The sequence below is a fragment of the Lethenteron reissneri genome, chromosome 32, assembly GCF_015708825.2.
Source record: "Lethenteron reissneri isolate LAM-NWPU_2019-01 chromosome 32, ASM1570882v1, whole genome shotgun sequence".
Lineage (NCBI taxonomy): Eukaryota > Metazoa > Chordata > Hyperoartia > Petromyzontiformes > Petromyzontidae > Lethenteron > Lethenteron reissneri.
The window spans coordinates 8,916,938-8,937,407 of NC_083810.1; the positions used below are offsets into that span (position 1 = coordinate 8,916,938).

Consider the following 20,470-nt stretch of genomic DNA (forward strand, 5'->3'; position numbering starts at 1 on the left):
TGTCAGCTTTGGTAGTGGCGAGGGTGGCGAGAGGGGTGGTGGTGGCTTTTATGGCGGTCATGGCAGTGAGAGGGGTTGGTGGTGGCTGTGGTGAAGATGATGGTGATGCTGTTGCTGCTGTGGTTCTTGCTGATGATGCTGATAATTATACTGGCTGCTGATGACGACAATGTCAATGATGCGATTACTGCTGCCGATGCCGATTCTGCTCCTGATGCTGCTGATGATTTTGCTGCTGACAAGGTCGTTCATGCCGCTGACAATGATGTTGATTCTGCCGATGACGATTCTGCTGCTGATAATGATTTTGCTGCTGCTGCTGAGGAGGAGGAGGATGATGATGTCGCACCGTCGTTGCTGCGGTTGCCGCGCTGCAGGCCGTGCAGCACGGAGGCGAGCTCGCGCGAGCGCTGGGCACTCTTCGTCTCCAGCAGCAGCAACCGCTCGTGCACGGACTGCAGCTCACGCTGGTACCCCGCCACCTCGTCATCTGTGACGACAACAGCAAGAACACACACACATACACACACGCACACACACACGCACGCACAAGCCACCAGGTCGTTAGCAACAACACGGAGGCCACCTCGTCAGCTGCGACGACGACAACAAGAACACACACGCACACGCACACACGAACACAACAACAACAACCGCCATTCGCCACTAAGTGGCGGTGACGTCACCACGATGCTTGTGCCAGGTCAAGTGCACCTTGAGGCCACGTGAAGTGTCGAACGCCCGCTGGCAGGAGGTCACGGGGCAGACCCAGGTGCCACGGGTCGACTGACCGAGATGACCGAGATGACTGGCTGATGCACCACCTGTGCCCCCTACTGTGCCAACTTGCTGTGCTTTAGCCACCCGGCGCTCCGCTCGTTGTTGTGAGCGTCGCTCCTCCGCCCTCCGTTGTTGTTGGAGGGCGACTGCCTCCAACTGCCTAGTAGCGTCCTTCACGAGCCTCCTCCACTGAGGCCGATCTTGACACCGCTGGTACCAGTCATCGGCAAGTCCACTCAGCTCCACGTCCTCCTGTACCACATCACTCCATCTCTTCTCCAGCCCGTGCCGCGCCCGTCTAGCCCCCTCGATCCGGCCGAACAAAAGCTGTTTAGGCATGCGGTGGCTGGGCATGCGGGCTACATGACCCAGCCAACGCAGCCTTGCCTGCCGGAGGAGCTCACTGATGGGACTTTGCCCAGATCTTTCAAGGATTTGTAAGCTCCTCACACAATCCAGCCTGGTTAAACCCAGGATGGATCGTAGGCAGGCCAGCCTAAATGTTTCCAACCGGCGAAGATGCTCCACCAGGGGGGTCCACGTCTCGCAAGCGTAGAGAATGGAGGGAATGACCGTGGCCGAGAAGACCTGAAGCTTCGTGCGGAGCGACAGACCAGGTAGCTTCCACACAGCGTTACGCAACCGATGAAAAGATATTGCCGTTCGAATGATTCGGAGTGAGACCTCTGCTGATAAACTGGAGCCGGTCATAAGCACACTGCCCAGGTATGGGAAACTCTCCACTCTCTCCACACGAACACACACACACGCACACACACACATGCCGCCGCCTCGTTAGCAACAACACGGGGGCCACCTCGTCAGCTGCGGCGACGACGCCAACACACGGCACCTTCCGTGGTGCATCTGCCAGTCATCTCAGTCAGTCAACCCATGGCGCCTGTCCCGTGACCTCCTGCCAGTAACCCTTGGACACTTCACGTGGCCTTCAAGTGCCGCGGCGACGTCACCGCAGCTCAGTCGCGAACGGTGGCGGTTGTGGTGGTGGTGGTTATTGTTGTTGTTGTTGTTGACATGAGCCTGAAGCTCCGTTAATTCAGAACAGAACTTTCATTTTACTCCTAGAACCCACAGTCGTGGGTAGGTGGGGGGAGGCCGTCATCCAGCAGTGGCATGACAACAGGGCTCTACGTGTACACAGGGCCTCATAGAATGTTTTACTGGCGGCAGTGGGAGGAATATTTTCTACAACTCAGCCTCGTACAGCTTTGGCTGGCCTTCAGCGCATGCGTGTATAACATCATTCTTATTACTGTTGTTGTTGTTTTTTCGGGTCACCTGTTCCTACGATGTCAGCGGCCGCTGTCTTCATCTTGCGTTAACGACGAGCGAGTGAATCTTTTACATTCCCCACGGTCATTGCTTCCAATTTATCTACCCCCCCCCCCCACTCCCCGCCCCCTACGCAGCGCAAATCGTTAGCCGGAGCGGCACATTGACAATTAAATGTAGCGGGCGAGCGATCGCCATTGGGCTGTCGGGAGACGCGATCATTTGCCGCGGGGCTGCGCTCAGCCATAAATCGGGACGGGGGCAAGGGAGGGGGGAGGGGGGAGGGGGGAGGGGGCTCACGCGCCCCCCCCCCCCCGCCCGCTCACCAAATTCAATCAGCGTCCTCCGCACCGTGAAATCATCTCCATTGTTCATTATTTATCTCCCTCGAATCTCGCCGCGAGGCTCCCGCGAGCGCCAGCAGCTGGGGGCGCGTGTTGTGGCGGGTAGCGCGTCGCAAGCAGCCGGGAGGCTTAAAAAAGCATCGTCGCGAATCGATTATCTTCCGGATGCGCTGCCACAGGCTGCCTCGCACGTGGGGATGATCGGCGCGAGGCACGACCACGAGAGGGCACGGTACGCCGATCCGTCCTGTGATGTTGTGCCCTGCGTTAACGATAATCGTACCGACAGGTTCGTAGGCACGTCGGACAACAATGTGGACGCAAGAGAGGCGAGATCGTCCGACGCTTCGCTCCGCCCGCCCCAGATAGCTCCTGGGCGGTGACACGACCCCAGCGGTAGCGCATTCGCGACCTGTTGTGGTCGTTCGAATGCAGCGGTCACCCCGATTGTTACTGCGGTGTGTAACAGCCGTGATGATAGCACGCGACGTCTGCTTCCAAGCGGACGTTAAATATCCCCCCGATGTCATTCGCGAGAGTGGGCCATCGTGTGCCTGTGTCAGGGTTCAAGTTGCCAAATTTGAAAATTACCCCGCAAATCGCTCAAGTGAGATTCCACACACGGCAACAATCATTGCTCCCCCCCCCCCCATCCCTACTGGCAGACCGATGCCCCAGGTCACTCCTTGCAGATGAGACTCACTCATCCTGGTCTCTCGGAGCGCTCACCTGGTCAAACAAAATCAACTTGAAAGTTGAACCTTGGACACGAATGCACGTCGATCCTGGGCCGCGCTGCCGTGGTGCGACGGGGCGCGAGGGTGACCACGGCAGACTTAGAAGCCAGGTGTCGCCGGACACGGTTCGATTAATTTTCCCGGCGCGGCAGTCTAGATTTGCCAATCTTAGTTTTTTTCAAAAATAAATTTCTCGCAAGCGATTTAATTGACACAACCGACATCGCAACTACTACTACTACTGGCTGACCCGATGCCCCAGGTCACCACTTGCGAAAAAGAGACTCATCCCAGCCTGGTTAAAACAAACCAAATAAAAAATCACGCACGGAGTGCAAGCGGCATTTCGCAGGGGCTACGCGGATAGAGGTGCCGTTAAACCAGAACCTCTCACACCTCGTTGGCAACGTATCTTGCTGGGATCTGTTTTAATCTCGACGCGGATTAATGCTTTATTTTATTTGCTTAATGTTCTGTGTAATGAGGTTTTTGTTTCTTTACGGTCGCTCGATATTTAGCCCCCCCTCCCTCCCCGTTTGCTGCTGCTGCTGCAGCCACCGCCGCTGTTGTTTCGACGCCGTGCAGCAACGCGCGGAGCCCTGCGAACAAGTTGGCTACGTATGGTGCGAAAGAAGTTCAACATATACGTTGAACTTTCCTATATGTGCTGACCTTCTCTCGCACTGCACGTAGCCAAGCGTGCTAATCGGAGGTGCGGGGGTGGGACAAACTAAACACATAAAGCAGTTCCAAAGAAATTAGTTTTCAATTTAGATTGAAAAGTGCTTAGCTCCAGTGGCTTCCTAATGGAGCCTCGTCCAGAGGACCACTTTTATTCCCAATGGAATATGACTCCAGGTGCTGGAATCATCGTACCACATGCTAAGCATGGCACTGCCACAGTAGTTAAATTATATACACGATGAGTAATTGGGTTATACCAACCCGATTATGTAATTATTATCTTAAATAACTGCTAAAGATGTGCATCGCTAATGGTGAGATGCGACCGGGGAAATCACCACGCCGCCCACTGCCACCCAGCGTGCCATGCACCACCGAAAACACGGTTGTCCGTCAAAAGGATTGTGGAAAAATCTCCCTACCACTGCCACGTGACCTCCGACGCTTGCGAGCTCCATGCCACGTGACCGTCGTAGCAGCTGGGCCGCTTTGTTGAATTTGACGCAACGCGTCAGCGCCAATCAGACGATGATGATCTTCGGGATTGCAATATTCACTAACAAATATATATTATTATTATTTGGGGGAAAATCTGTATCTGATCTGTGGGCTCTCCTGCGTCTAACTGTGAAGTTTTTAACGAGACCGCACGATTTTTTTCCATCCTGATCGGCTGCGCCTGTGGGGGGTGATCTTGGCAATCAAAGCTGTGGGCGAGCGGCAGCACCTGTCACGCAATTAGTTGGCTGCAACTCACTGGTGAATTGCTAAGAACGTGAAACTGACCGCTGCGTTTCTCGATCAAGAGCGAACGCCCCCCCCCCCCCCCCCCGAACGTGTACAGCACACTAACCACGGCACCCGCCAGTACCGCACTGGAGTTTGCCCCAATGCCCTCTGCTGACAACACAGCCCCACAGTAGCAGCTCTCGGCACGTGTTCTGTGCATAGTGGTTGCCTATCAAGCAACCGTCCAGGCTAACCCCCTGCTTAGCTTCTGAAATGTGGGTGCATTCCAGGCAATTTGGTCATAGGCCCTGCAGATATTCCACCCTACCCACCACGACAAAAATATATATCTGGGGGACCATTTATTTTTTTAATGCTCGTTATTTAATCAAGAAAAGCCGAACTCGAGTCTCACTACTCATTTTAAAAAGAAGATTCCTGCTATACTCAGATGTTTGGACACTTCCACCAGTGGGAGCTTGGCTTTGCGTGTGGGAGGAAACCACGCATTTGAAGACGATAACGATTAGATAACGATTAAATCTCCGCACAGATAGATGCAAGAATCTACTCGCTACGCTGCCATCTCCTGGCCACCTCGCAGGCTCCATTCTAAACACATCACCAGGCATTCCTCGGCAAATACTCTTAGTTCATTCGGTAAAGTCGCGTAGGTAAAAAATGAAATTAAAATTAATAAAAATCAAATAAAAACCAAGACGTTTCGGAGGCAACACAAGTCTCCGTCATCAGGTGGGACCATCACAGCCAGCTTCAAATCTAGAATTCCTCGGCAACTTGGCGACGCAGGAATTGCTCCCGCGGCTCCTTCTCTCAACACCAACCCCCCCCCCCCCCCGAGCACAGGGCTGCCACCTGTGCCGCTACAGGAAACGTCGTGGCGAGGAGGAGGAGGAGGAACGCCCACGACAGGAGGGGGGGGGGGAATGTCTCGTGGTATCGGAAGAAGGGAAAGAGCGACGTGTGAACGCGTTGCTTCGAGCGGTGCGTCGTTTATGCCGGCTGATACAAAAAAAAGAACCAGGACTTCAATGACCCAGGAAAACTTGCAGATTTCCAAGGGCAGCGGCTGTCGGCAAACCAGGAAAAGGTGGCAGTAATAATTTCCCCCCCGAGCAGTGGCCAGGGATGTGGGCAATTGCCACCGTGGCTGTGGTGATCCAGCGAGATTAAACCTTTCATTTCCAACCCCCTACAATTCCCTGAACGCCAACCAGGAAACTGCGAGAGCATTGAGACGCAGCAAACTTCGTTATCGAGTGTGCAGGCGGTGCAACTGCCCCGGGGCCAAGGGACCAGGGGGGTGGGGGGGCTGGTGGTGGGGGGGAGGTCGGTAAAAAGAGAAGTTTTGGAAAAGGGCGCCCCATTAAATTCCTTATAAACTATAAAACACTAGAAACTATTTAAAATTTTATATACTTATTTTTTTATAGCTATTTTTCAGAAGCAACCTAGCAACAAACGAAAGCTCAACGAAGCGGCTTATCACGTGGAAATTTATAGCAGCCAAATACTCCAAACGCATGATGATGATGATTCTAAACGTGGAGGAAAAAACAGAGGACCCGGAGAAAAATCCATGCGACCGCTGGGAAAGAGACACGCAAAAAATATGAAAGGCATCTGGGTCGGGCTTGAACCCACTGCCTCCTGTATACCAGGTAAGGTAGTTAACATCTTGCAACACGGGGGTCATGCTCACTACGATGCGCTACCGATTGAGACAAAAGTGCCGAGTTAATGGCCGAGATTGACATCTGCAGGGCTTGATTTTAAAACGGGTTTTGCCCAGATCCACTATGTGGGAAATGTTTCCCGCACCCGGCACACCTCATCAAGTATACCTCCTCTCGCTCGCTCACGTGGCTAGTAATTGTCACGTGGCACCTACATTCCCAGGGCACCAACGACAAGTCAGGCCCCTGATTCAATGTGCGCTGCGTTGCGTTACCTTGAAAAATGTAACAAATTACAAATTAATCTCGTCCAATATGAAATTAGCAAATTACGGTTTACAGTAATTGCAAAACGCTCAAGACACCGCAGGACAATCACGTTGCATTGCACTGCTCCGTCCCTGCTGTTCTGTGTTGCGATCCACGCGTGTTCTCCCGTGGGAATCCCGCATCTGCTGCAGAGTCTGACGTTAGAATACAGAATCGGCATCATAATGCATTGCGCTCTCAGAGAGAGGCTAGATTAGCCAAATGAGACAGCAGGGTTTTAGAGTGTTCACCCCGTGTACGTATGTTGAACCTCTTTCACACCGTACGTAGCCGACCGTGTTCAATCGGTAGCTCACCGTCAAGCTGCTGGCGAGACAATCAATGTCGACAACCCCGGTCCAGAGTTTTGCTCACATTGAATGAATGTTGCGCAATTTCGATTTAAAGCTTTCGTGACTGCAGGGATTCATCTTCTTGGTTCTTTCGGTAAAGTCACATAGAGGGGAAGTAATAAAAAAATAAAAATAAAACATAATAAAATAATTCTCACGACGCTTCACCTGAGATACGAGCGGGACGATCCGTCCGCTCATCCACATGAGGTAGTAGGAGTCGGGTCGGTTAAGCGACAATTATCGGATAACCAGTGGCCGGTGTCGAAATCGCTGACTGGTTCCAAGAGTTGGGGACCAGGAACCAACTTCGCGGATTAGCGCGGTTGGCTACGTACGGTGCGAAAGAAGTTCAAAGCGCACACGTATACAACTGCAGTGGAATTTTAGTCAAAGGCGCAGCTCTGCAAATGTCGTGTGCTTGCCCACGTCACTGCTGGCGGAAGAAAGGATCTCTGCTAGAGGGCACTCCAGGGGATGTTTGGTCTACTCCTCCACACTGAAGCAGACGTCTTGGGAGTGTTGGGCAATACCCACGCTTTACTCCACCACACGCGGCCTGCCGGTCGACTAACCGTGGTGAAGCTCTTTATGATGCGTGGTGGACAGAGGTGGGAGTGGAGGTGAGAGGCAGGGGGCGGATTTAAAAAAAAAAAACTTTCATTTTAACCGCCAGGCCAGTAGGTTGGAATCGAACTGGCAACTCCGGTGCGCTAACCACAACAGCGCCGTCGCCACTGCCTGCGTTCATCACAAAGCTAAACCACGTGGTGTTTATTGCGAAATAAATTTCGACACCTGCGGCAAACCGATGACCGGTTTTGGCTGGTTTTTAACCATTCGCTTCGCGTGAATCCAAAAAGAAAGATTATAACCACCCGAGTTTAGAGTAACAAAAAAAAAACGCAACACATTTGTTCATATAACGGTGTGGCCTTTAAATGGAAATGTATTAAATAGGCGACGTTTTCAGGCAAATGGTCCTTCTTTGCAGCACACAGAGGGGTCAGCGAGGTGTGCATTGTGTTAGAAGGAGGCAGGACACATTTTGCCTTTTGAAGCCACGACAGTGTGACAGACGAATGTGATGAGTGCTTGTGCACCGCTGCCAACGCTCATCGATTTCACATCGACTTGGGCACCCTTCCACTCCGCGAAACTGACCACAGCCCAACACAAGTCTTCACCCACAGGATCCCGACGACACGAGTTCGATTCCCGGCTGTGACTAACGTCGGTGGCGAGTGAGACAGCAACCGAACCGGCCGTGGACATGTGCGCCATTCTGGCCCTTAATATGTGCTCGCTAATACGACGCGCGCGCGCACGCGTTGGCCGGTGCATTTGGCGAGAGGATTCAAACGAGGGAGGTTTGGTCGTTCCGTGGGTTTTCAACGGCACTAACGGTTTCAATTGTCTCTTCATCGGCAATTTTAGAGAGCGATTGCGAGCTTGGATGTTTGTGCGGGCAGTGGAGGTAATGATTGCGTTATGATCTCCGCAGAGATGATTGTAGCCTGCAGCTTCCGCAAATGGCAAGCGCAATCAATTATAGGACGATGGGTTCAAATCCAGGTCACGGTGAAATCAGACACATCGTTACATGCATCATCGTCGTCGTCTTCTTCATCATCAGCAGCAGCAGCAGCAGCATCAGGCTGCCGTGATTAGCGGCGTCGTCAGAAACTGCTGCTACACAATCATCAGTGCAATCACCATCAGCCTCGTCGGCTTTGTCATCAGCCACCTGGTTCTACAATCAGGAGCAGCTCCGCCATCGCCATTCTCACAATCGTCGGCTACATCCTAATTTCTACCCCGTCTCATATACAAATACAGACGTAGTTTACACGCGCACACACGCAGAGATCCCCCCAATATAGCCCGAACAGACTGCTGGGCCAAGTGCTGTTAGCGAGCACCTATGAAGGCCGCCATGGTACACGAGGGGGTGGGTGGCCTCCCAAGTGACGATGTTTACACAACGCACCAGGTACTCCATTTGGGACCGAGTCGACCTAGAAGATGCCCAGGAGCGGTTTCGGTAAGATAATCGTCACCTGATGTTGACACACACACATACACACGCTAACCCACACACACACACAGCTACATGCACACGTACACAAACATTACCCCGTGTATCTCACACACACACACACACAGACAAAAGACCCCCGGATAGCCTTGACAGACTGTTGGGGCAAGTATTGTTACCCACAATGCTCAGCGGTGGAGCGAGCTTCTCTCTCAAGAAGGGAGCGAGTTCAAAAGGCTGGATTGGAGTTGATTCGGCCCATCAACCCTCCTCCCTCCGGGGTCGATAAAAGGAGCTTATGCTTAGGGACCTCGGGCACCAACGTCGAATTTCCTTCCACTGGCAAAAACTCTAAACGGCGGAGATGAGCCACCGCCTCAATGCTCATGCGAGCATCACATCAACTCTGACAGATGCTTCACCGCAACGCATTAAAGATGAAGAGGGGGGGTCCCACTACCCCCCCCACCCAACATTACCCCCTCCCCCTCCTCTCTCCAACCACCCACCCACGCACCACCACCACCCCCGCCCCCCACGTGTTTATGGATGAGTGGTGTGGCCGCTATCACTCACGCAGGACGCTAATTGCCCGCGGAGTCGATGCGCGATTATATCAATACATCAATGGGGCTGTGCGCGCGCGCGAGCCGGTTCTTATTCCGCGAGCAGTGTGAGTTATGCGTTATGCGTTCCCCGTCGTGTTGTGTGTTGTTGCTGTTGTTTTTTATCTGGAGACACGGTGGGAGCGGAGGCGGTTGGGCAGTAATTGCACAGGTTCGATTAGTGTGCTCTGCCGATGACGTGAGCGCGAATCGAACTCGGATCGCCAGGTTTCGTAGCTCAGCGCAGTGCGCGAACAGCCGCTTCCCAAAGACAAAGGTCCCCCGTGTAGCCTTCTAATGGGCTCTTGCGGCAAGGTGCTGTTAGCGAGCACCTATGCAGGCCGCCACAGCACAATGGGTGGGGTGGGCTCAGTGCCGGATTCAGCTCGTGAGAGCCTCTAGCATTATTTATAAAGCGGCCCTATTATTAAAAAATGTATAAATATTAAAAACACATAACTTTTTTTAAATTGCCTAGTAAAGTAATTGTATTTTTTCATTTGCCATACAGCCAGATAATACGACAAATCGCTAACCTAAACACCCAGTCGTTCGTAAAAATTGAAGGCGGTATAGTACTATAGTAATTGAGCAAGTGCGGAATCACTGAACCGGAATTGATAGCTTGAAAGCATCTCGCGCGGGGCCCGTAGCATGTCAAGCTACTCTTGCTACGAGGATAATCCGGCACTGGGTAGACTAACTCCAAGTCGCAAACAATTTTGCGTCTCCCCTGCGGCAATGTTTAACACATCGCACCAGGTACCCATTTTATGTCGAGTCAACCTAGGAGAGGCCCAGCACTAGTTCAGATAATCGCCACCGATGTTGGCCATGAGCAGGAATCGAACTCGGATCACCAGGTTCGAAGTGCGGTTTCCCACATCAAACAAATCCAGCTACAAAGATCCTCCCCCCCCCCGTGTAATCCTAACAGGCACTTACACCTTAAAGAATCACACAGACACACAAATCTACTTAGCGATATACACATCATACATACACGTAACCAAACACACACACACCTCAACTGGAATATACACAGTCATATTATTCTTCTTCTGCTATCGTACGGCGGCTGATGTAGATGCAGAGCAGCAACGACAATTTCACATTCAGGCGGCCAAGCCAGATAACCGCGCCAGGAGTAGTGGTATCGCTGTGATGTCTCCTTCGTATGTGTGGAACGGGGCATTGCGTCGTTATACGCTGCTGCTGTTGCTGTTGTTGTTACGGTCTGTTCTGGATGCACACAGCCGCACACTACTACCGGAGAGTTTTGCATTTTCCGTTTTAAGCATCGGGTATCCCTGCCGCATCTGCCACGGTTTGTGCAGTGGATGGGGTTCATCAGGGGGGACCGCCGCGTGATGATCGCACCAATCATCGCCCCGCCCAGCCAGAACGCGGCAGGACCCTCTTGAAATGAGTCACGAGACTCATTGGCCTTCAAATGAGTTAGATAGTCCGGCGGTGGAATGTTTGCTGAAACACGTCAATATTATTCATCCTTGATCGTTTCTGCGTGGATTAAATATCGGACGTTCTATAGGATTCCGGGGGGGGGGGTGCGTCAGGCGAACGTACGCAGATGGGGGGGGGGGGTAAAAAGTCCGCGTGCGTACAGGGAGGGGGGGGGTCAAGTTGACAGATTTTTGCGTACCGACTCAATGGATGGACCCTAAATATAATGCGCACGTGTACACCACAGACACGTATATTACACAAATGTTATATAAACACAGACGAACACGTTAACACATGCCCCGTGACACAAAACCCGTTCATTTTATTTCACGTCGTTCAGCGCGAAATAAAACTGCAGCTAAAAATACGCGCAATAGCGGCATATGATTCGAAGTGACAAGAAATATTAAATAATAATCATAGGAGATTTTTATTCGAAGCGGAAGTTGCTTTCCCTCCTACGTGCGGGGGGAGGTGTTCATCTCCTCCTCGCAGCCCTAAGCCAGTGATGGAAATTCCACGTTCCCATGGCGGTGACAACCACTTACAGAAGCCTCATACCACGAGAATCATCGTGACCGTCACAGTCATTTGCTGACGCGACCCCTACTGGATGTCTGTGAAAAATAACCTCGTGGCTTATCGGATTCCTCCTCCTCCAGGTCGAAATAAAGATTCCGATGCATTCGTTTTTTTACGATCAGTGGAAACAAGAAGATGCTCGGTGTAAACGGCACTTTGCTTCGTTCATCATTTCGTATTTATTTTTTTAATATTAAATAATAACTTTGCTTCATGTAAACCCCCACCTCTCGCTCACTCTCTCGCTCACTCTCTCGATGCATTCTTTATCCACTGCTGGATGGAAGCCTCCACCCCGAGCGGTCGCCACCTCTCGCGGTGCCGCGAGCCGTCGGTGGGCTCCACGTGACGGCCTGCAACAAAAAAGATCATTCCGGCCCGGAATGCGGCCCTCTGTACAATAGCAGAGCCGAGCGGAGCAACTGTATCGGAGTAATTTGATCTTTCACGGAGAATTGCCCCTAAATTACCGACTCTCTCTCCAGCCATCATCATCATCTCTCTCTCTCCTGCTCTCTTATTCACTCTGTTCCAATCAAGCTTATCCACTCTCGTCTTCCTCGCTCACATTCCCTACACCTCTCCCTGGATTATCGCCTCTCCCTCCCTCGCTCTCATCTTGCTTCCTCTCTCTCCTCCCTCTCCCACCTTTCCTTTCTCTCCCTCTCTCCTCTCTCCCTCGCCTCTCCCCCCCCCCCCCCTCTCTCTACCCACTCCCTCGTCATCTCCTCCCCGTGCCATTACTCCTGGGTTAAGTGGAGCTTACCGCTGCCCTTATCTCTGCCTACAATTTGTTTGTCCTGTGTGGCTGTGTATTCGTCTGTGTGTGAGAGAGAGATGGGGGGGGGGATAACGTAGTGGGTAGCGCATTGCATTTCCTTCCTCCCTGCCCTCCACCCCCCTCCCCCCCGAGTTACATTCCCACTCACGGCCAACATCAGTGGCGATTATCTCAAAGGATTCCTGTCACAAACGAGTGCCGGGTGACGCGGCTGCTGCAGAGGTTAACTCGGTTCGAGTCCAGCGGACCGCCCTGGTTAATACTGCCGTGTGGAATAACGTGCACGCGCGTTCCGCTGCACGTCTCTGCGGCGGGGAGCTCCTGCGAGTGCCGTCCCCCTCGTGTGCGTTTCTTTTTTTCCCCCTCCTCCCGAACGAAGCAAAACGAACTCTAGACTTTAACTAAATAAAATATAAAACGCATTTGTCAAGAACACGGTGGGGCCTTAATATAAAAACATAACAGGCGGCCCCCGTTTTGGGCAACAGCCCTTCTTCATCGCACATGAATGAGGTACACGCACCATGACTCAGGACTATTGCCTTAAACGTCGCCGATTATATCGATTTTGTTTAAAAAGAGGCCACGGCAGTGGTTTTATCGATGAACTGTCGAGCCCGTGCTTGTCCACCACTGCCAGTGGCAGCAGCGGAGTCGCCGCCACGTGACGTCTCAGCGCAAACATCCCGGACGCCCAGTGACGCCCGGTTAAAACCACGCACTCTCGTGTGGCCAAGTTGAACTGCGATTCTCAACAACAACAACAAAAAATTAGTTTGAAGGGGTGAATTTCTGCCACGCTGCTTCGCGATATTAAAATGTTTTATCGACCTAATCGAGGGCTCGTGTAATATCGCTCGTCACATTTCAGACGGCTAGAGGTTTTATTAGTGCAATAAAGTTCGGGCGTAAGTGCGTATTGAAATGGTTTTGCGCGAATGTTAACCTCCCACGCACGTGCTAACGCCCATGATCATCATCATCATCATCATGAATCGTACTTTGGGTCGGGCCTTTAAAAACCCTGTAGCGTGACTCCCATCAAGGGTAAGCCAATATGTGCCTATGGTATTTTTAAAAAAGTCCAAAAGTAAATAGCTTACAGCCATGTACAGGTTCCCACGTCTAATGTGTAAACAACTCAAGTTCAATACTTCTTTCTCACGTTTCGATTTAAAGCTTTCGTGACTGCAGGGATTCATCTTCTTGGTTCTTTCGGTAAAGTCACGTAGAAGGGAAGTAATAAAATAATACAAATAAAACATAATAAAACAATTCTCACTGTGAGAATTGTTTTATTATGTTTTATTAAAATAATACAAATAATACAAATAAAACATAATAAAACAATTCTCACTGTGAGAATTGTTTTATTGTTTTATTTTTATTATTTTATTACTTCCCTTCTACGTGACTTTACCGAAAGAACCAAGAAGATTCTTTCTCACGGTTGAATAATTGATACCAATCTACAAACTGGAAACGAAGCTTGTGGTGTTTTTGTCCCCCCCCCATCCTCCGACAGATGTGCAGGTGGAAACATTTTCAGAATTTCGTGGCCACGATAGGCGGAGGGGGAGGGGGGGTCCACACACAGCCCATGGCAAGAGTGGCACATGTGTATTCAGGCAGAGGAGGAGGATGGTGGCAATGCGTGGGATGTGGATACACGATGGAGGAGGAAAACGACGGGCTTAAAAGGACATGGAATTTTGGAAGAGAACGTTTCGGGAAAAACACCGTAGACGTGGCCAGGGAGAGGAGGATTTGTGCTGGGCACATGGAGCTAACTTGTGATTGAGATCGGCATTGCAGGCGGTGGTGGAAACGAGCCAGAACGCCCCAAAATTATTCATCTTTTTTTTATTTGACTCACAGATAGACCCCCGAGACTAACAGAGAGACCCACAGAGACCTGCAGATGCGCGCAGAGACCCACAGCCGCGCGCAGAACCCCACAGACACGCAGAGCCACACACGAAGCAAGGCATCCTCCCCAGATCCAGCGCGGGTAGCGACGTACGGTGCGAAAAAAGTTGTACATACATATAGTCCAGATCTAGTGGGGGGGGGGGGAGGAATCGTTTATGAGTTCCCCCTAGCAATGTGTTCCCATTGCCAGCCCCGATTGCAGGGCTACCCACACGTTGTGGAGCCAAGGGGGAGGAGGAGGAGAAGAGACCTCTTCTTGTCAGACGTTGAAACGTTGTGAGAATGGTCCGCGGAGGATGAGTCAGCTGAGTAACAAGGGAAAGAGACCTGAAGGCGGATGTATTAGGGGATGAGGAGGATGATGATGATGACAAGGCTCGACTCTAGGGGTCTAAAAAAAAAATCACACCTTGACCTCCCGCGCCCTCTCGAGCTGTCACCTGGTCAAACAGAACACTCCCCCACCCGGGTGCCGACCGGCAGATGGCAAACAAGGGTGTGTGGCCGGCATCAGTGGCATCCGACCAACACGTGTAACGTTGCCCACGGTCACATTGCCATAAGACAAAACGGAAGGAGCGAGCGGCAATGGGCCACGGTCGACGCTTTACCGGAGACCGCTAACGAGACGAGCAATGTCGTGACGGTGATTATGGTCCGCTGCGTGACCCAGGAAAAGCCTCCCCCAAGTCTTATAACGCATCGACTTCAGCAGGGTATTGCAAACTCATTTCTTTAAGAACTGCTTTGTGTGTTTCAGTTTGTTGTCATTCCTCCGCAATTCCGATGAGCACGGTTGTCTACGTACGGCGCGAAAGAGGTTCAAAATACATAGCTGCCATTGGAATGGTTGTGGCAAATTCCAATCGTGGACGCTTTAACGATACGCCGACGCTGCTGCCATGGGTTGCAACGGTCAGCGCACCACTCGGAATCCGAAAGGTCGCCCGGTTCTATCTCCCAGCGCGTATGGTTCAAACAATGGTGCAAGCTTTAATATTGTTTTTTGTTATCTCACCATCTCTGTCCATCCACCCAGCGGTTATATGAATGGGGACAGCCACAGGTAACGCGCGCGCGTTTGTGGTGTAAAGTGTGGGTAACCCTCAGAAATCTTCCAAGGCATCTGGTCAACGTGGAAGAGTAGACCAAGGTACCATTCCCTTCTGGAAGGGTCTCTCTAGAATGCCAGACAGTTGCGCGAGCTGACGTTTGCCGGGGCTGGTGTCATCGCCACTGCCGGCTGCGATGTTTGGCCAATTCTGTTAATGGATGGTTTAAGAATGGTGACAAACGGTGGCAGGAGGAAAGCCCGGATTGGAGTAAAAAAAATCTTCACCCAGGAATTCCTGAGAACCTTTCAGCTTGATCAGCTGCTGGGGCTCCGCTCGGCGGCGATTAACGAGGCGATTTCGCTGCCCTCTGAGAGAGCTGGCAGCTGCCTGAGCGGAACGCGAATCGGTTGATAAGAACACGCGACTCGATGAGTAAACAAAACATAGACTCATATTCTTAGGTTGTTTTCGGTAAAGTCACGTAGGTAAAAAATAAAAATTAATAAAAGTAAAATAAAAATTAAATTAAATTAAAAAATCACGACGTTTCAGAGGCAACACAAGCCTCCGTCTTCTGGTGGAACCGTCACAGCACGATAGCTGTATCAAGTGAGAGAAATTCCAAGGAAACAGTCCTTGTATATACACTGGTTGAGGGTGGGAGGAGCCAAGGTAGGCCCCTGGATATTATTACATAGACTGTTGGGGCAAGTGCTGATTAGCGAGCACCTATTAAACGCCGGCACTGCGTACGACGGGCTGGTACGGTCCCTGCACCACTCGTGGCTGGTGCCGACACAACGCACGGGCTACTCGTCTGTGAGGCCGAATCGACGGAGGGGAGGGCTGGGGGCCCAGGACCGCTTCAGATCACCGTCACCGCTGTTGACCGCGAGCGGGAATCGAACTAGTGGGGGTCGCCGGGGTCGTGCCTCCGATGAGCACCGTTGTGGCGACATACGTTGCACTTGATGCAACAATTCTGGCTGTGACGGTCCCACCTGATGACGGAGACTTGTGTTGCCTCCGAAACGTCGTGATTTTTTAATTTTATTTTTATTAATTTTAATTTTAATTTTTTTACCTACGTGACTTTACCGAAAGAACTAAGAGTATGAATCATTGCAGTCACGAAAGCTTCAAATCTAGAATTAAGTTGCAAAAGAAGTTCAGCAAAAGACATGAATCCAATCTTGATTTGAAGCTTTCGTGACTGCAGGAATCCATACTCTTTGGTTCTTTCGGTGAAGTCACGTGGGTAGAAAAAAATAATAGATCACGACGTTTCGATCGCCACACAAGCAATCGCCTTCAGGTGGGAGATAGAAACAGGCTGCTGAAACAAGTCCTTATATAAATCCGTACACGTAGTACAGCGTGCTAACCGCTGCGCCACCGCTCCCCCCCAAACACACACGCGCTCGCACGTCGATCGCTCACACGCATCACAAGCTCGCACGCACGACCACCCGCACCTCGTCCCACCCATCACTCCACCACACATGCGCCGCCACCACCGCCGCCGCTGCCACCGCCACCACCGCCGCCGCCACCACCGCCGCCGCCACCGCCACCGCCACCACCGCCGCCGCCGCCGCCACCGCCACCACCGCCTCTCACTCCATCCAATCTCTCACAATTACGCCGTCATTTGCAAGTCAATACTTCGACTCGCTCCTCTAGCGTGCCGCCGCCGCTGCCCCGCGGGCCTGGCAGAAGTGTTGGTGAACACGCTGGGGATACGGCGGGCCGATTCATCTATCCATGCATCCTGTCACTTAGGGTTCGTAGTTCCAAACGGAATATCACTCACGGGGGTCCTCGGTCATCCTCACAAGCAATTAAGTGAAGACTGGCCAGTATGTCATCCGTAGGATCGTCACGACCATCGTCACCACGATCGTTATTGACCCCGAGCCATCCCGCTGCTGGACGAAAGGCCTCCCCCCGCACAATCTGATCTCATCGCTCCATTTCCACGGCGGACGGTCACTCAACGCAACAACAAAAAACCAATCGCGTTCGACCCAACCGTGTCGCACGCAACGGAAGATGTTCACACGTGGAACCGCAAACGGGTCACTTTAGGCCGAGTCAACCTCGGGAAGTAGGAGGTGGAGACGATCACGACCATGGGTCGACTAGGCCTAAAATTATTTGTTGGAGCGAGCAGCGTTCCTGGCGAGTGCTTTCCGAACCGGTCGCGGGCCGGTGACGAACAGCGCCCATCGCGCCGGCCACCCACCCACCGTGCCGGCCACACACCAATCGCGCCGGCCACACACCCACCGTTCCGGCCACACACACTGCCCCGGCCACACACCCACGGTGCCGGCCACACACCCACCGCTCTGGCCACACACCCACCGTGCCGGCCACCCACCCACCGTGCCGGCCACATACCAATCGCGCCGGCCACACACCCACCGTGCCGGCCACACACACTGCCCCGGCCACACACCCACCGTGCCGGCCACACACCCACCGTGCCGGCCACACACCCACCGTGCCGGCCACACACCCACCGTGCCGGCCACACACCCACCGCTCTGGCCACACACCCACCGCTCTGGCCACACACCCACCGCTCTGGCCACACACCTACCGCTCTGGCCACACACCCACCGTGCCGGCCACACACCCACCGTGCCGGCCACACACCCACCGTGCCGGCCACACACCCACCGTGCCGGCCACACACCCACCGTGCCGGCCACACACCCACCGTGCCGGCCACACACCCACCGTGGCGGCCACACACCCACCGTGGCGGCCACACACCCACCGTGGCGGCCACACACCCACCGTGGCGGCCACACACCCACCGTGGCGGCCACACACCCACCGTGGCGGCCACACACCCACCGTGCCGACCACACACCCACCGTGTCGGCCACACACCCACCGTGCCGGCCACACACCCACCGTGCCGGCCACACACCCACCGCTCTGGCCACACACCCACCGTGCCGGCCACACACCCACCGTGCCGGCCACACACCCACCGTGCCGGCCACACACCCACCGTGCCGGCCACACACCCACCGTTCCGGCCACACACCCACCGTGCCGGCCACACACCCACCGTGGCGGCCACACACCCACCGTGGCGGCCACACACCCACCGTGCCGGCCACACACCCACCGTGCCGGCCACACACCCACCGTGGTGGCCACACACCCACCGTGCCAGCCACACACCCACCGTGCCGGCCACACACCCACCGTGCCGGCCACACACCCACCGTGCCGGCCACACACCCACTGTGTCGGCCACACACCCACCGTGCCGGCCACACATTCACCGTGCCGGCCACACACCCACCGTGCCGGCCACCCACCCACCGTGCCGGCCACACACCCACCGACCCAACCACCTGCCCACTTCAATCCAAACACTGACCAGCACGGTCAAATATGGTGAACCACCCCCCTCCCCCCACCGTGACTGATACGGCAGAGGGAGTTCTTCATCCAGCAGTTGAGTGATCAAGGGCCTCACGTGAATTTGTTCTAATTCTATTTTCTCTTTTCATTTAGAACCTATCCATTGAGTTTCTTTTTTTAATTAGGCCCCTCGTGAAAGGTGGAGGCTGTGTAAAACTTCGCCTAATTGAATGTATTCCCTACATGAAATTTTAATGAGCAAATCATTTTGAAGTGGGGAACATTACTCCACTTAAAGCGAATGCAAAAACGCACATCTCACCTTCTAATTCGCGGTGTCTTTAAAACGGATTCATCGGTGGAAAAGAAATAATCAAGGTGTGCGTCAATATTTGTTGTGCCCTTGAGTGGGATAATTTCATCACGGAAGTGTTTTAATTCAGCCTGAACGATTAACTCGCGTAAAACCGTGCTCATTTCGGGCGATATATCTATGTGGAAACCCAGCGATGTTCACCTCGAATAAATAAAAGCGTTTGCAACTTTGATTATACTAAATAATAACCAGAAGAAGAAAAACGTCGTTTGTTTAGCCGGTAGAGCCTCGCCAGGCCTCAGGACCGTTTTTTTAAGAAGGTCTCACTGCGATGGGATGGTTGTTGGACTCAATTCCACGAATGTGAGTTTGGCTTCAAACCCTCGTGAGTGCCCAATTCCATTTCCACCACTGGCTCAGGACTGCGAGTAGCACATACTCGCTGAAGACTAAAAAAAAAAATCACACACGCAGAGCATTTCCTCTTAATCGTATCCGGGAAGCACATAGCTGGGCGGAGGTGGCGACGGATGTGGCCTGGAATCCAGCACTGTGGGACGAGGAGGACAGCAGGTGGATCGCACAACCGAATGGCTCACAGGGCTATACCTAATACATGAACTTGAACTTGAACAAGCGTCGCCGTACTCCGGGCTCACCAGGAGAAGGCGGTACAGCCAAGTGCGGGCTAATATATCATCGTGTGTCGCCACCCACCCGCGTGCGTGCTTCTCCGGGTGATCCCAGTTTCCTCCCACACGTATAAACGCTCGTTAATTGGCCGAAAACATCTTAATGAATAGAGGTCCGCAGAACTTGGGCAATTGTTGGCAGCGCGCCGGCGACTCACCGCTGGGCTTGCTGCCCTCCCGGCTCATTTGTGGCTCATCGGCATTTGAGAGGTGCAATTTGCACGGACGTCAACGTCATTTAAACTAAACATATCTACGGCTTGAACAAACAACAACCAAAGGGTAAACCCAGCAGCTTGGCCTCTGAGTAAAACATTATGTTATAATAAACAAAAATTTGGTGACACTGGAATGCCACCGCCGGATGCCGGGGAAAAAAATGCCTTGCAACCTCCGCACAGGAGCCCATGTTTTCCCCAATAACAGGATGCGAGGGACCGCGAGCACAAATTTCGCAGCGTGACGACATCGCACCTGGCTCCTCGCGCTCACCCCGACTCTCGCCTCGGTCGCTCCGTGAAGGCGGAGAGAGGAAGGGAGGTACGGGAAGAGGAGCACGTGGATCGGAGAACACGTGCCACGCCAAAAGAATGAACCCCCGGCGTCCGATTCAGAGTGGATGTTTAAAGACGCCCCAATGGCATGCAACACGAGTAGGGCCACCGTGTGGCAGCGTCGCGGTGCAAATG

At 52.9% G+C, this 20,470-nt stretch overlaps 1 protein-coding gene across 1 annotated transcript in view; it reads right to left on the reverse strand.

Moving 5' to 3' along the window:
* The window catches only part of LOC133349987 (alpha-1,3-mannosyl-glycoprotein 4-beta-N-acetylglucosaminyltransferase B-like), a 124,832-nt gene that overhangs the window by 45,280 nt on the left and 59,082 nt on the right, over positions 1-20,470 (reverse strand). The window contains exon 2 of the mRNA XM_061563911.1: positions 350-490. Coding sequence (XP_061419895.1) covers positions 350-490 — 141 coding nt within the window. The remainder of the gene's footprint in view (positions 1-349; positions 491-20,470) is intronic.